The sequence below is a fragment of the Macrobrachium rosenbergii genome, chromosome 34 (assembly GCF_040412425.1).
Source record: "Macrobrachium rosenbergii isolate ZJJX-2024 chromosome 34, ASM4041242v1, whole genome shotgun sequence".
NCBI classification, from domain to species: Eukaryota; Metazoa; Arthropoda; class Malacostraca; order Decapoda; family Palaemonidae; genus Macrobrachium; species Macrobrachium rosenbergii.
Window position 1 is genome coordinate 4,523,519 of NC_089774.1, and position 17,484 is coordinate 4,541,002.

General features: G+C 38.4%; 1 protein-coding gene across 1 annotated transcript in view; it reads right to left on the bottom strand.

Moving 5' to 3' along the window:
- LOC136856085 (HEAT repeat-containing protein 5B) overlaps positions 1 to 17,484 on the bottom strand; it is a 33,066-nt gene that overhangs the window by 9,460 nt on the left and 6,122 nt on the right. The window contains 22 exon segments of the mRNA XM_067133712.1: positions 612 to 705; positions 1,321 to 1,502; positions 2,326 to 2,556; positions 2,768 to 2,947; positions 3,433 to 3,568; positions 3,709 to 3,878; positions 4,554 to 4,743; positions 5,304 to 5,585; positions 6,364 to 6,531; positions 7,907 to 8,089; positions 8,500 to 8,663; positions 9,061 to 9,170; positions 9,413 to 9,546; positions 10,359 to 10,477; positions 11,017 to 11,198; positions 11,900 to 12,080; positions 13,091 to 13,225; positions 13,548 to 13,797; positions 15,160 to 15,323; positions 15,603 to 15,780; positions 16,187 to 16,445; positions 17,147 to 17,358. Of these exon segments, the coding sequence (XP_066989813.1) occupies positions 612 to 705; positions 1,321 to 1,502; positions 2,326 to 2,556; positions 2,768 to 2,947; positions 3,433 to 3,568; positions 3,709 to 3,878; positions 4,554 to 4,743; positions 5,304 to 5,585; positions 6,364 to 6,531; positions 7,907 to 8,089; positions 8,500 to 8,663; positions 9,061 to 9,170; positions 9,413 to 9,546; positions 10,359 to 10,477; positions 11,017 to 11,198; positions 11,900 to 12,080; positions 13,091 to 13,225; positions 13,548 to 13,797; positions 15,160 to 15,323; positions 15,603 to 15,780; positions 16,187 to 16,445; positions 17,147 to 17,358 (3,904 nt within the window).

A 17,484-nucleotide genomic window follows, 5' to 3' on the forward strand; every position in this document is an offset into this window, starting at 1 on the left:
GCATCATACTGTATACACTGTATCTAATTCTACAAAAATGGAAAACCTAAAAAGTGATTCATATGTAAGTTTAAACTCATTCAAAATACCTCGATTACCTACAGTTTATTGCAAATTAAAGCCTTATTGACAGGGTAAAATGCAAATTTATCTAGTCTGGAATGACCATTAATTTTAAGAATTAAAAAAGTAACCCACCACGCATTCACTATTTTAATTTTGAGGATAGATACTCTGTTCTGAGTCAGTGACTGGAGTGGAGATGATAACAGTGTAAATACAGTGTGCCAACAACTCACAACAGATTCGATCTTATGGCACTTTTTACAGCAACTTAACTTGATGTTGCATCAAGTTACAATGCTAACAGCAAGAATAGGCTTCAAGTTAACGGCACTTACGGCACTGTAACTTGATACAACATCAAGTTACGGCACTGGTAAAGCAACAATAACAGCAAAACACCAACTTACAGCAGAAATCACCTTACAGCGCAGCGCTGGAACAGATTCCCCACCGTAAGTCGAGGACCTACTGAGTTAAACCTGTGTAAAATTATCAAAATAAAACTCTTCGGTTCACATGCGCGAGAGTAAATGCAGGTAACTTACCAGAACAAATCCATGCACTGCAGACTTCGCACGCCCTTGCCGTAACATGGGAAGCTGTTTCAGGAGCAAATGCTGGTCTCAGCGCAGCACCAACCTACCAAGAGAATGCAGAGTTGTAATACAAGACTTTAATACAGTATTTACTTAATTTTGTGATGCTGGCTTTACGTGCAGGTAATAAAGACAGTTCCCAACTAAAAAACTTCTTAAGGACAATACCCAAATGGATATCTTCCAGCAATGGTACGGTTCATGAAAATATGATTTTTCAAAATATAATTACTTCAATGCTTCCCAAACACTCATAAAACCCCCACCCTCCTCAATCTAGCAGTCAAAGGAAGAAATGACTGGAATACTAGAAACTCGCTCAAGCTACCTACGAGAAGGTAGAAAAGAGAATAATAACCCAACTACTGTATATGTAACTAGGAAATTTTTCCTTTGCCTCGTCGGTAAAGCTATAGTTAAATGAAAGCTTGGAAGTACTGAAATAAATTTTATTAAAGAAGAAGTATACGGAAGTACTTGGGTTCAAACATCTTTTAACACCTCTGTGGGACAGTTAGTAGCACCCTTGCCTTTCATTCAAGTCCCAATTTCAATCCCAGTGCGAGTTATTTGAAATACAAACGAGTCTGTGTTGATTATTTCCATCTTACTATCTAATCTATAATCAACAAACATATTAACATGAATAAAAACTAACCTGAGCTTGATACTGTTCAAGTATGACATGGCCTGGAAACTCTGGCTCAGGAATGTGCGAAAACTTCTCGATCACCAGGTGCAAGATGTGCAGACCTTCCAGACGCAGGTCGTCGCTGTCGCTGGTTGCTCCCATGAAGCCCATTCTGACAACTTCGCTCAGATGTAACACTAAATAATCACCTGTTAAACGAATACAAAACATTCAGCTGCTGTCAGTGTTTTGCTATGGATGTTTTCTCTACCCACAGAAACTTGAGTTTGCATTACAATGCGGTTGCATGTGTTCAGCCAGTTCCCCCTTTAAATACCTATGGAAGCTTGACTGCATAACTTGAGGTTATAGTAAGGAATCATTTAACCTGTATTTCCATGTGATGCATCAGTCATCACTCAGTATGCAAAGCCAATTAATATGCTTCTCTTACAGGACCTGCCTTGCTTCAACCAATCATTCCTACTTCAATCTCTAAGCTATAAAAAAATTGTCTAAGTTATTTTCATTTGGCCTACATAAGTTATAGCAACAGAAAAAAAAATTTGTGACACAAATTTCTATTTGATCTTTAACCTCTAAGCATGACCTTTACTTTGACATGACTCATACTAAGCCTCTATCTCACACACTTTAAAAGTCACTGCCAAGATACAACACTTCAACTTTAGCAAACAGACAATTATATACTGTAAAGGGTTGGACAGACTAGCAGTCAGACAAAGGCCAATTACTGGTTGGCCCCTTGCAGTAAATCAGGGTCATGAAAAAGATATAGCATTCTACATATAATTGTTATTCAATGTTTGCTGGCTAAAATCTTTAAAACAAATTGTTTTAAGCCCTCACACCATGAAAAAAATTTTATTTATGTTTATCAGTGGCACCTGAACTTCACTGGCTAAAGATTAAGTCATAAAAACAGCTTGAAACATTTCCTGATGATCCGAAAATATAAAACTTGGTAAAGTTACAAAGTGCCCCTTGGAGAATCATCAACAACATGCTAACCTTTCATTTTTGTTGTTTGCATCTCCCGAGCGAGAGCGAGGTCAAAGTGCGCCCGATTATTTTCGCATTCTTGTATAATCTTCGCTATGCACTGCGCTGCAAAGACCCTAGTGGTCCAGCGAGGGGGAATGCTTGGATGAGGGTCAGGTTCCCCTCCAGTGTGGATTTGTACTTCATCGTCTTCCTCTCCTCCATCCCCCGCTTCTCCATTCCCGTCAGCTGTGTTGCTCTCTGGAAAGCGCAGTAAAATCCTGAAGGGTTTCCTTAATGACGTGTGAAAGCTAAAACAGTTGAAATTTGAACATACTGGATAGGTAAATAAGAGGACACAAAGCAGTGCGGATGAAAAGAAAAAGGCAGGGAACATGACAAGAGAACTTAGCTATTGGACTCAACATTGTACGGTTACTTGAATCCAGTACAAAACCAAAAATGATCATACCAGATGCACTCGTCAGAACTTCACGACAAAGCGTGAGCCAGAGGTTGAGATGCGACGTTGCTAGAGCCTGCAGCATTGAAGTTAACGTGTGATGAACATTTTGAACTAATACGCGGTCAGTCTCACTGTCTAGAAGGCCAAACAGGAGACCTGGAAGCCCAGTTTCTGTCATCACCAAACCTGTAACAAAAGTAAGTCTTGATTTCTATAAGTTTTTTGTGTGGGATTCAAGTGGAAGATCCCAATCTGGTTTGTATACATGAAAATCAATATGTGCACCAATCACATTAAATCTCCAAACCTTGAATTGATGAATTCTCACAAGACTAAATTGATTATGGCTTAAGAGTGTCTAGCAGACAAGGGTCTTCTAACTTTGTGGTGACTTTATCATGCACTCTAATTGCAAGTTATGCAACCAGTAACCACTTGTAATTAATCCACATCCAATGACATTTTAGTGTTCTATACTCTGATATGCAAACTAAACACACAGTTCAAACTGAAATACCTAAACCACAAACACCTCTGATGAAAACTGGCTTCTATTTCAAACCTTAAATAAAATATGCATTCAAAAGAACGACACCCGCTTGTCTCTAGTCTTGAAAACATTGTAGGTATAAAACTAACAAAAACAAATTCTGGCTTAAAATGACAAATACCTTGGTCATTGTCTTCGTTTCCTTGAGCAAAGTTCAACGCATGCTCACAAACCTCCCACGCTTCACGCTGAGACAACTGTCTAAGGCAGGACACGGCCGCTCGGCGCAGGAGTAGGTGATTGCAACTTAGCTTTCTCTGTTGAAGAGGTGATTGATGTTATGAACGGAAAGGCACTGTGGAGAACTTTGTGGATGATTATGTTGCAAAATATGTCAATATATTTAATTATCTACATACAAGAAGATACAAAGCGCACTAAACCCTTCGTCACTTACCACCAACATTGGCACCAAAGATGACAGATTAACATGCCTTGGGGCAAACATGTGCATTTGCTGGAGGCATGCAATTGCTTCTGCCTGCACCAGGGGTTCAGGATGCTCTTGAACTAACCCACATCCACAGAGGAGAGACCATCTGACCATCGCAATGCTACTGCTTGTGCCTATAATAATAATAACAGTAATAATAATAATTGTTGAGACCATCGAGTCACTTTTCTACTCTGACAGGGCTTGCCCAAAGAACTGGCTCTTAATTGGGAGTTGAAAATTGGAATTAGGTTAAATTAAAGAAATTAGACACTAGATGTGAAAAGACCAAAGACTAATGCATGTAAAGTCAAAGGTTAAAAACACTGTAGTATGAAAAAGGGACAACAGGATGCCGCAAAGAATCTTAAAATACTTTCTAAAGTGTGCCTCCGTATAGGCTGTGCCTGAAAGAACGTGCCAGGTGGTCTTGGATTGTAAATCATTTCACATCCTCAAATTCCCTTAGTCCTAAATGACCATCTATTCAAATCTCATGATCCACAAGATATGTTCACCACCACATATCCACGTGCCATTTCAGCAAAAATTATGTATACTACTTTCCATTGAAAAGGACATTTCTTCTCTAAATGTTTTCACAACTCCTTGATAATCATTTAGTTCTTCAATCTTATAAACCGTTAATTATGCTGCCAATATGGATATCGCTAGGATGTTGCCCAGGATTTGTGTAATTGGGCAAGCACTGGGAAATCACAGAAACTCATGAGGAAAAGGTTTAGAAAACAACTTGGACCAAACACCTGACAATAAAACATGAATGACTGAAAATATGAGTAACTAACCCTGTAGTTCTGGTCCAACAGTTGTGATGAGAGCTTGGAGACATTTCCCTATACACTGGTGGACCTCCACGGTGTGCAGTGGTACAGCGAGCAGAAGCTCCAAGAGCAGAGATAACGAGGGTTCAACGTAAGTGCGGAACATGGGGCCTCCGGAGTCGGCAATCAGAGACAAAGCATGTAGTGCCCAAACCTGTAAATCAAAGACCACTCTCTTAAAGGCTTAATATTTACTCCTGGTTACGGCAGTCTCGGGTTACGGTGTTCCAACTTTACGGCGCCTGGCTCACAGTGCCGTTAACCTTATATTGGTGCCATAAAACTGGGCAACGTAAACTGGGGGCTGCCTGTAATATCACGTAATATGAGGCATTTCATGCCCTTATCTGTAAAACTGTGGAGTGACATTCCTGTTAGTATTATTGACATGGATGTATCTAACTTTAAGAGAAGGTGCAATAATAATTTGAGGTGCCCTGCACAATCTTCAAAGTTCTTCATACTTGCATATATACTTGTTTATAGTATTCCTAGATTTAGTCATTTAGTGGCTACTCTCTGCTATTCTTCAATCTTTCCACATCTGGATATTCTATTCTGGAGATGCTTGCTTTGAAAGTTAATGACATATTAGGCTAATATAGTAATGACTGTATACTTTGAACAGTAACAATAATAATAATTATGGAAAATATGGAAAATAATAACAATAAAAATTATAAAAAATATGCAATCACAGACTTATAAACTTGCCTGAACAACAGGAGAGGTGGTATCTTTAGCAAGAGCTAGCAAAATACTAATGGAAGTACTGAGGTGCTGTCCAGAACCCATCCCTCCGACATAACGATGCAGGCAGCCCAAAGCCAGGGAGTGGCCTGTGCGACTCACAGCGTCCCTGGCAATCTTGAGCTTATCGAAGCTATTCTGAGCCATCTCGGCAACGAATCTTGGGTCACCGACTACTTGCGCCATGCGGCCAATGGCCTCGCCCGATGCGCATCGCAAGGTTGAATTGGGATGTGTTAAACCACCCTGTGGGTGGAAGGAAGAGACATTATAAGAGTACCTGCTACAGGATCATTTTAACCAGTTTGTAAAGAAACCTTTTCCTATATTGACCTTTTCCATAAACCAGACTCATCCATTCAAACATTTTAAATGTAGGATTTACTTTTAAGTTTGACCTTTTTATAAAATAAAACGTGAAATAGAGTATAAAAATCAATTTTTGAAACATCCTTTTGTACAGTGAATCAATAAAACTCTAGAAATATGAAATGATCTCTCTCTCTCATCATACCAATCGTGACACACAACTCAACAATATAAATGAACTCTAACATTGTAATTCAACTACTGTAGTTTACACAAATATTTGCCTAAACAAAATCAAGAGAAAAATGAGTGCCTTCTTAAATTTCAAACATGCAAAAGATAAGGTTTTAAAAGTATAATAAGCATCTCATTCATAACCCTGCAATGAGTTTATAAACTCTCAGTGGTTCAATGATCAGACATATGAGGACTGAGCCTAGGGTTAATTTCCTGCCTTGTAGAATCCTAATGTTCATGAAATTTGTAAAAAGTTTGCTCAATCAGGTATAAGCAATAATCAGTAATACTATGGTCCAAAAATGAACAGATCAATTATGTATGTAATGCCTGCATTCATCTGTTCTGTAGAAATTTTGCAGTAAACCCAAAAGATAAAATTACAAATCACCACAAAACTTGATCTTGTGGGACCTTAACAAAAATGGTTCCAGCTTCTACAAACCCCCTCACTTTCCAAAAACTGTCTTCTCCTTACCAAGAGCAAGGCTGTAGCTGCCTTTTTCACATCATCCTGACCAAATGATGCCTTGTTGTCACTGAGTCCCTTCAGGGCACTTAAGACAGCAGTGAAAATGTTCATCTGAACAGCTTCCTGACGCTGACTCTTGGCTGCACGGATCATGTCGCCGAAGAGGTTGAGCATCTGGAAAACAAATCATGCTTTATTCCCATAACATTATTCAGTGTGCTGAATAAGTTAAGCGAAAGGATACAGAACTTGTGAATGAATGTATTAAGGGGACACAAATGTGAAAACTTAAATGGATGCAGACATAAAAATAGGGTGGTGAGGATGAAAATGAGAGGTAACTGATGGAAAATTAAGAGGATAAGTATAATATACCATGAGTTAAAATTTTACATGTGAACAATTAAGCATAGAGGTGAAAGTATTAGGGGATCCAATTACAATTAATCAGGATGCAAATTGAAGTTTACGGAATAAGATTGAAAGCTTAGGTCAACATAAGCAAACATTAAGGGACACATGAAAGAAAATTTCACAAGATATTGATAAGATTAAACAAAAACATGAATTAAATCTAGTGACCATACTTGCACAAGACACAATAATGTTGACTCTTAGAGCATAACTCACCCAAAAATACTTTCATGTTTGAGGAGACTCCAGTGCAATTTTGACCTTTGCAATCTTTGATAAAAAATTTATGAAGGCATAAATTATAAATCTAAGGCTTTTATGCAAAAATTGGCCAAGGTGACAGAGTGCAACTTAAATCTGTAATGCAAATCATTTGGTGATTGGAGATGCTTTTTTCCAACAAAGGGCCATTTATAAAGTCCACTTCTGAAGATCAGACAGCCATCAATCAAAGAGAAAAAGGACACTAGGGAATGTTAGGAGCTAGAGAGGAGCAGATGTTGGCAGTGATTACCATCTTGTCACTGTCGCACTTTAATTGAAATTAAAACCACCCAACAAAACAGTTGAGAGATTATCTAAGTTTACCACAAAAAAATTTTTAAAGATGAACACTGAGAGGCTTCTGCAACTGAATGTCAAAACAGAATTGTGGTTATAGGAGCCATATCTGATATTTGATTACATAGCCTACTTGTAACCTATCTTTCCAGTCTTAAGAGGAGTTAAAGAAACTTGAAGCTTGCTATACAATTTTTACTACAAGCAAAGATCATTATGTTGCTGAAAGTGAATTCTCATGACCCACAAACGGATCCCAATTCCTTGTCAAAACGTTCATGGAAATCCTGATAGCTGTTTACTCCTTACTACATTTGTCGTTTTGAGCCTTGCCACCTTTGTATCCTTTGGTAATAGTTTTTGAAAATGCTTGCACTTTTTCCTTTGTCCTAATATCTTTTACTTGATATAATTTTGTTTATACTAACTACTGTACTGTTCTTGTTCCTTTCTTTTGCCACTTCCTTTTTTTAAACCTATTTATCTGACAAAACAGATATTTATTAAGTGTAGACGTCACTTTCGCTATTACTGGTGTTTTGGGAGAAGTGTAGTAACAAGCAGGTAACATTACCTTCAATCGATGCTTGTTAGCCACCAGAGGAAACATCTGACCGAACAAGACCACCGAAGCATCGATGACAGTTACTCCTAGTGGCAGGGGCCCTGCTATTGTCTCTCCCTCCGGAAGCGGCCGATACAAAAACGTGGCATCGTGTTCCAAGGCGCCAGATCCACTGGCACTGTTGGGCTGTAGCTAAATAAGGAAGAGCTTAAAATTAAAACTGGAAATATATCATGCATAATTCTGCAGATGTCTGAAGAAAATCAGCAATATTATTACTGTATTATCATTTTAAACAGCTCAACAAGACTACAGTGGAAACATTTCAAGATGCATAAAACTCAACCAAAGAATTTGTTCTTAAGTGGAAAGGGAAAACTTGAGAAACTATAGTAAAAAGAGGTGTACCAGAGAGCAATGAGAGATGTAACAGGTATTTGGGAGAGAGCAATGCAGTCGGAGATGAAGGGATGTTGAAAAAATTGGGTAAGCCTATTTGGCCCACACAAATGACACTCTACTTGCTACAGTACCTAGCCTTAAGGGAAATACTGTTAAAAAAAAACTTTAACAGAATCAGAATCCATGAAAACAATATCTACCTGGTCCTCAATTGCTTTGTGATGTGTATGATGTAGCCAGGTACCCAGGATGACCGAGTCGTCTGCGTGACACATGGTGCGAAGTAGGGACGTTGTGGTGTTGGCGCCACTTTCGGCTAGGGTGAATTCACTCACAAGCAGCTTCAGAATGCTTGTGTAGTGACCTACAAACACATAATCGTAAGTCAGTAAATTATAGGGGGCCCTCCATGTTTAATAATATTCCAGTAAATAAAATAGTTAGTACTGTACGCTAATTATAATTAAAGACTAGTAATGACTAATGCTGGGAAAGTTCACATTTAGGTCATAAAAAAGACTACATGTTGCCTCTGTAAGACACTGTGAATTACTAATCCTTATCTACAATTAGTCATTACATTTCTCCTGTAAGGTATTTTTTTTTTCCTATTGAAAACTTTGTTTAACCTTTATGTCAGCTATGAAACCGGGCTAAAATAACTCATTACTAAACATCTACCATTGCACCCAGATGCTCTGAATTTAGATAATATGGATTTGTAAACTCATAATCTGCAACAAATCTTTGAGGACCCTTACTTTCAAAGGACTGTGGAGGGAGGAGAGCAAGGACTTCGTACAGTCGGAGTCGAACCATTGCTGTGGAGGCCTTCAAATGCTGTCCGTACTGCTTCACGATGTGTGTGATACTGAAAATGATGACAGTTACAATTTTCTTTCAATGCTGTGTGAAGAAAGTACTCAAGGACAGGTGTTTACTTATCATCACAATTTGTCACTCACTAATATCCTCTTGCTTGTTGGGAGGACATGCATAACAAGTGTTAACATTATTATAAAGAGCTCATTGTACATATATACAGTTGTAACATGAACATCCAACATCCATAGTTCAAACTACATCCATAGTTCAACTACGAAGTAGCCTTACCTAGACAGCATCAAAAGAGCAGCCTCTATGGGCAACAACAATCGTCTGACAGTATCTTCTGCTGCCAACTCTGAGCAGTGAAGTAAGAAACTGTGCATCGATGCCAGCGCACCTGCTCTACCTTCTAAAGTCACCTGGAACATTAAACAGAATTCATTACCATTCAAACTCTTAATAACTGCTAAAGATTCAATCAGTCCTGTGAAATCTTGTAGCTAAGAAATAGGGAAAAACCAAACATGAAAAAGATCACAGTAGTTCTCACTCCTCATATCATTATCATAGAATTTTTACACTGGCTGATCCTTTTCAGCCGTAATATGAATATGTCAGCTTTTTTTCTTTATGAGGTTGGATATGGAATGAGTTCTCTCAAATCTCCTTTTATCCTGTGCAATTTCTGCTTGAATTCCGCAAGGTTTAGGTCTTCCTTATTCCTTCCATGTCTACTACTTTTCTGGATAACTGTTCCTCTTCTTTTCTCATCACTTATCAAAACCACCTCAAACTCTGCACTTCAAGTGCACAAATATTTTATGGTATGCCCTAATTTAATGCTTTATTCATTACACATACATATAATAACAAAACTTGATGTGCAAGATGTAGCCTAATACTTTGATGCAGAGAATAGCCCAGGAAAACTGTGGGGTACTCAGAAATGCTGGCTTGGAGTCTAAGAGTTGGACAATAAACTGAGACCTTGAAAATTTGAAAACTTTTGGACACGTGATGAGAAAGGACGGGAAGACATAGACAAAACAGTAGTAGACGAGGCAGAAATCTGAGAGAAATGGGGATTTAGCCAGAAAGTGCACACAACACAGCGTGGAGAAAACTCATACCATGTCCAATCTTGTGAAGAGAAAACTGCCTTATAACATTAATGATGATACAAACAAACTAAAATTCAATTCAATCAACACATGATGGTACGATTCTTCACCTGCCAAGTGAAGGCATCTCCTCTTGCCTTCTCACTCTCAATCTCTTTGCTGGAACGTGGGAAAGAGTTCTTCCAAAGGAGCAACATTCGTGGTAACAGGCCTCGAACAACTCCAACTCCTGAAAGTCATTTAATTATTAGGAAATGAACTAGCTGAAACTTTTGTTCTTCAGAAATTTTAAGATCTAAATAATATTTTTACATGGAAGAATTCTAAAGCGTAATAGAATACTAGGCAGATAAAAAATAAGAGCTATTAATCATGAGAAACTCCCTACAACTCTTATGATACGAAATCCACTAGCTGGAAATAGCCATCTAAGAGATAAAATCCTGGAGATTCACAATGGAACTGGATACAAGGGCAGCTTAAGCCAAGTAGATAATCATCATTCTATACAAGTGGCCAAGTTAGGCCAGACCACACTAATACCATTCTGAGGAGGTAGCTTAACCAAAAAACTGAGGGCTTTCTACACTCTAATACAGATGGCCTCAAAATTTCTTCTTCAAGTTGATAAGTTGAAAATCAGAACATGACAAAAGTTAAGCTGGACGGCTAAAAAAGAAGCTGCAAAAAGGACTTTTTGTGCTGATATCGGCACACTGCATGTGGCACCCCTCTGGAGAGATTAAAGAATAATGCACAATCACTAACCTAGTGTCATAATGGCCCCAATGATAAGCCACCCAGCTTGTGTGCGATGGAGAGAGAGCCTTGAGTTCTGACTTGCAGACCGCAGCAGTTCCTCTGCGATGTTGAAGAGGATTTTCCCCCGCATGTGAGGGATTCCCAGCGGAGTCTTGTGCACACATCCAACCAACGCTGCTATAACACAGCTGTAAAACACAACCATTAAAATATAAAGAAAAACCATTTTTGTAATTCTTTATTCTCTATAATGTTTTATCACCATATCAAGAGGCCTCTTAGAACTAGTGTTTCTTGGCATAATACTGGTATAATTTCCTTTGTTTCAAGTAAGTTAATAAATAGTGTTGGCTTAATAAATCTACTGGTAACTTTAACTAGCATACATATAGTATATACAAATACCACAAGAAACTTCATTCAACTTCTTGTATTCCTAGTATTTCCTAAAAGTTGGGAATGATCAAATAAAGTCTCCTTTTATGACAGGCTTTTAACTTGTTATGAAGGCTCAAATCCAGCACTGTACCCTAAATACTCCACAGGGGATATAATGTTGAACCTGACTCTATAATACAAGTTGAAGTTCTACATGGAAGGACACTGCAAGGACACTGCTTAAATCACTTCCTAATAAGATTCGAGTGTTTTAGTAGAGCACATATCCTATGGCATTGGCAGATAACATATTTACAAAGCCAGCATCATTATCAGAGAAAAATATCAATTAACAAAAATAAACCACAGTTTAATGCATGATCATTAGTGAGAAATTCAGTGTGCCTAACTGAAAGTATTACATCATCATCAGCTTCAATTGAAGCCCATTTAATCAACAAGAACTCTGACATGGGATCTCTCAATAAAATGAACAAATAAACTGAAATACCTGTATCCAGCAATAGCTTCTGGGGAAGACTTGAGGGCATCTAGACGATCACAGCATCGTGTAATTAGGGGATGCAACTGCGAGGGAAGAGCAATGCATATGCAACGGAGGCACCAGGCTGCACTCAACCTGGCAGCCCCACTCGGATGTAAGAGCACGGCTACTACAGCGTCCACCAAATCTGTAAGTTGATACGCATGATATGCTTGATAACACATTCAATGTGTGAATAAAACTTTAAAATCAAGGTAAAATATGGCAAGACCGCCTCAGCCTTTTCAAGATTCAATGACAGTAAACGTATTAAGGAGTCAGAGCCCTAAGACAGTTTACAGAGGGCACAGCCCTCTAGGATTTGTCAGATTGGGATTAAAAGGTTATAGGGCAATTCAAGTTAAATGATGCTACTTGAATGTGGGAAACTATTAAAAAATTGTTACACCCCATGGACCTCTCATAAGGAGAAACATACAACTACCAAATACTGTATAAACAATTTGGAAGGTACAAGAAGGACAAAACACCAAGCCAATGACCATAATCTTTGGACATCTTAGCCAATGATCTAATTTATATGTATCTGGATCTAATTCACAGTGTATCTGGAACAGGTCATACAGGTGGAAAGAACTTCGCTGCATTTTTTATATAGAATTATAATTATAATTGAGTAATTCTCCACAATAATAATACTTATGCTTCCAGAAAAAAGGCAGAGTATTAAAAGTTCATAAAGAAATGTCTACATGATAATTCAGTCAAAGGGCCATAAAGGCTATGACTGATTCTTGTGACTTAATCTGCTGTCTCATACGACCATCTTAAACATTCCGTGGATTTGTCCTGTTTGGTTACTTTAAAAGACATTTTGGCCAGATTATCCTTTTAATTAGTATAAAATCAAAGAAAGTATAAGGTAGAAGGTAGTTTTACTATGGAGACAGAAGTGATGTGGGGTAATAAGAACCGAGATATCTTTAAGGAAAACATTGTAAACAATCTCACTTAAGTTGCAGCTTTGGGTCAGTGGTCTGGTTAAACTATTTTAACAATAATAATAATAATAATAATGCAGCTTTGGAAATATATATTAATTATGTACAGAGGTGTAACAGTGCTTCTTTGATTACACAGATGGCAGCACAGGGGCCTGTGTTCCCATAAAATTTCCTTACAGAGAGTGAAACTTACTTAAGTGAGTATCCAAGACGACCGTAGCGCAAGTAGTGCTTAGGGACTCCATCAAACATCCGAGTTCCTGCAACATGCACACTAAAACGTGTTGGCTTCCTTCTCCTCCATCCTTCGTCCCTTCGCCACTAACGTCTGAAATTAAATTGAATTTTAACAAGCAGAAAATATGACATAACTTGAAAAGGCCTGACAAAATTTACCCTTACAGCAAAGTTCAGCATATGGACTTCACTCCTTCAAGAGATGACAAAAACACCTTTCAATATGAAGTAGGTCGAACAATCGATGAAATGCTACAACAATAAAGAAGACCACATTCTAGAAGCGATCAGCATGGAAGGGTGATCCAACTGGTTGAGCTTGGAGTTTTTAATTTACAAATGGTATCTATGGCACAGTGGAGCCATAACTGTACAAAGAGAATGAGAGAGCTCTAGAACCATGCGGTACTCACCTACATTATTCATGTGTTTTATGATAATGTTTGTTATCTCTTTGCTGGCCGCAATTTGCGCCTTCTCTCCTATCATGCGACCGAGCGTGGACCTCAAGATGAAATTAACACACTTTCTTGAATACACAGCATCAACGTGAGAAGTTGTAGCTTTGGGACTCGCTACAAGCTCAGTTAAGTGCGTGAGCAGTGTGGACACATTGCGTTCTAACCACAAGGCTCCTAATTCTTGCACTAACACCACATAGGCCTGAAAAGGTAAATATAGTAGTAGTATGTCTTAGATGTGCCATTCTAGACCAAACACAGGTGCTTAGATCTAATTTACCATTATATTTTACGAGACATAAAGTTTTATAAAAGCATTTTCAACATTTGATCAAAACTTCAAGCACTAAAAATGAAAAGGGAATGGATGGTAGATATAAGATGGTTTGGACAAGTGATGGTGAGATGGTGAAAAACAATCATTCAGAAAAGTAGCAGATCTCAAAGTAGCTGAGCAAATCAAAGTACAGTATGAGGGCCACAAAAACATTGGGAAATTGACTGGATAATGGCCTACTTCAGGAGAAAAGTCTGGCAGCCGTGCAAACGGCAGAAGATAGATGGAGAGAACTTATGTCAAACACCACAGGGGGAATTATGAATTAACAACATAGCTAACGCTGATATAGTACGACTGGAGAAATGGACATGAGGCATAAATGATAAAAGTACTGATGCCAATCTGAGTTGTGTGATAAAAGTGATCTACAGTGTCTACTAGCATTAACAATTCTAAGCATATATCTAAATGTCTTATGATTTCCATTTCACTTCCAACAAAGATAATTACTGTAATTTCCTTACATTTCTACATAAAACAGATTAAGCTAGAGAGAGAGAGAGAGAGAGAGAGAGAGAGAGAGAGAGAGAGAGAGAGAGAGAGAGAGAGAGAGAGAGACTCCTACAAATGCTCATAAAATATCCATCTAATTTCCAGCTAATGCTACCTGGATAAAACCATCCTACGTGCAACACTCCTCAACGTATCGAGAAAAAATAATTATCAAAACGTCCTGAATCAAAGGTGAACTCACAATATCTCTTACCTATTTCTAAAAAAAAAAAAGTTAATACAAATTATTTGATGAACAAATGACCAACAACACAGAACAAAAAGATTACATTGTACAAATCAGTAAATACTGAGCAATACACACTGAGATGGTTTGGATACAAGCGAAGCAGAGTAATCAGTCAAGTAAATATGGAGTTGACAGAGTATTGACCAAGGGGGAGGCTCAGAAAATCATGGGGAAAAGGACAGACAAGGTAAGGACTTGGAATAAATGAGTAATCTGACAGCATGGGCAGATGTTAGAATAGATCATAAGGTCCTCATTAGGTATCTAACCATGTAATGAAAAATGAGATGCAAAAACTTTATTAACGACAATGAGCGAGATCAAAAGAATACAGAACACACAATGTAATTTTCTCACCACCTGAGTTAAAGTTTCTTTCCTGAATAATCCCTACTCTAACCTCTCAAGAAACTGTCTCACCAGAGTAATTCAAACTTTGACCTCTTACAAATGACTCTTCTCTCTCACAAAAACCACCTTACCTGAGTAATTCCTACTCTGACTTCTCGTGACACCGAAGACGACCCCTTAATCATTTCTCCAGTTCCTTTCAAAAAGCTGTTACCCCCTCGTAAGAATCCAGTCAGGAGAATGGTTAACGCTTCGTCGAGGGATATCAATTTGACAACACCTCCCTTTGCACTGCCTGCAAATATAACAAAGTAATTACAGTACGCTGTTTTCACTGAAATAAATGCATTGGGAAGTCTGGAATGCAGTTCTACAGTTTGCTACAACTAGAAGATATCAAATGACTTGTTCTCGTTACTACACTATAATTATTGTTGCTACACCGTTTTACTGAAAATGAAGTGCGTGCTTAACACATACAAACCAAGGTCTTTTATGTTGAAGTATTTCTATACAAACGGTATTGATTTGAATTCCCATAAATGCTAATACACTTCACTAACATAATCCTTACCTTTAAGAAGCTCCTTGGGTGGATTTTGCGTTGTTGCCAATAAAGTCCCCAAGAGCTTGGCAACTGTGCATCGCACATCATAACTGCTGTTGTCGAATGCACGATAGCACAGCTGGGAAAGATTTTCAATTTCTGTTGTGTACAGAAATGGTGCATGTTTTGTCATCTCTAAGAGGCACTGAAAAACATACAACAAATATAAAATTAGTACAGTCTTTCAAAAGCATTCATAATAAATCTTTATCAATTTATAATACTAAGAAATAAATTTAGCACTGAGGCCTGAGATGGTCTGGACATGTGATGAGAAAGGTGAGCATCAATTGGTAAGATGAGTAGTACACAGTATAACAAAGCAGCATGAAAAATACCAGTGGAAAAATGAAGAAAATTATAAAGAAGGAGCTCAAATGAAACACTACACAAGACAGGAATCCAGGAAAAGAGAGCATACATAAATATGATGTAAAATTGTAGATGATGACGACTCATAACCAATAAATTTACTCGTGGCCAAAAAAATTAACATACCCAAAAGAACTCCTAACTAAACTCGATACCCTACAAGCAGTAATGCAACTCACCAGGGCTGAGGCACACCGAACTGGAAGAGCTCGATCTGTGAGACCCATCTTGCAGGATTTATAAACCTCTTTGTGAATGTTAGCAGCTGCCGATCCCATCCCAGCCGTGATTTTTTCGAGCGTCATCATGACCTCAATTCGCAGCTGGGACTCTGCGTTTCGCAGGGTCTTGATCAGGATCTGAACGGTCTCCTCGTAAGATCGGCCCATCATGCGGCCAAGTTTTTCGTACATAGCACCAATACACGTCACAGCGGCACTGTGGTTTTGGGATGAAAATGTTGAGTTAGAGATGACTACATTCTCATTTCTATCTCGTTCATTACCGAATATACCAATTTCTGCTGCGTCAGAACTTCTATCTCAGAGGTAGCCTAAATTCAAATCACAAATTGGACAATTTTGAAAGTTTTGGGTGTTTAGTCAAAAGTTATTTGTAACTAGACAGTTTCAGTGCTATAAAATTAAGAATGTAAGATGTAATGACTACTGTGAAAGCAATTAATCTTAAGACAAAAGCCCATTTATCAATCACCCATAACATGTAAGCAAATGTGGCTTCTAATTTCCACAAGGTAAACAATACGTTAACTTGGTGCTTTCACAGCAGTCCAAAAGATTCAAGCACTCTACTCACAACTTGATGGTATATATATATACTATAAACAGATTATTTTCAAAGAAATAAATTGAATTGAATTGACTGAATTGAATACAGAATTTAGGCACTGGGACCTATGAGGTCATTCAGCGCTGAAAAGGAAATTGACAGTAAAAGGTTTGAAAGGGGTAACAGGAGGAAAACCTCGCAGTTGCACTAGGAATCAATTGTTAGGAGAGGGTGGAAAGTAAGATGGAAAAAAGATTATGAAAGGAGGTATGGTTAAAGGAACGAAAGGGGTTGCAGCTATGGGCTGAAGGGTTCGAAGAAACAAAAGCACAAAAAGGAACCACACTTACAGTCGAGTTGGGAGGTAGCTGGGAGAGTCATCCTTGTTCTTGAGGATGTCGTTGCACTTGTTGATCGTCTCGAACAGGAGGAACGTGTCGCCGACAGAGAAAAGCGTTGCCAAACAACGGGCAACCAGCTTTCGGGTTGGCGGCCCAGGCGACTCGTTCATCTGAGCCACTAACTGGTCGACCAGCTGCTTCTGGCATCCTTTGATGTCAGACTGCGAAGGTTCGGCATTCAAAAGTGAGCGACGATAAAGTGTATTGACTTTGCACATACAGTACGCATGCACTGCACGAAATAATCACAATAAACAGAACCAATAAGCATCATGAAAACAAAATTC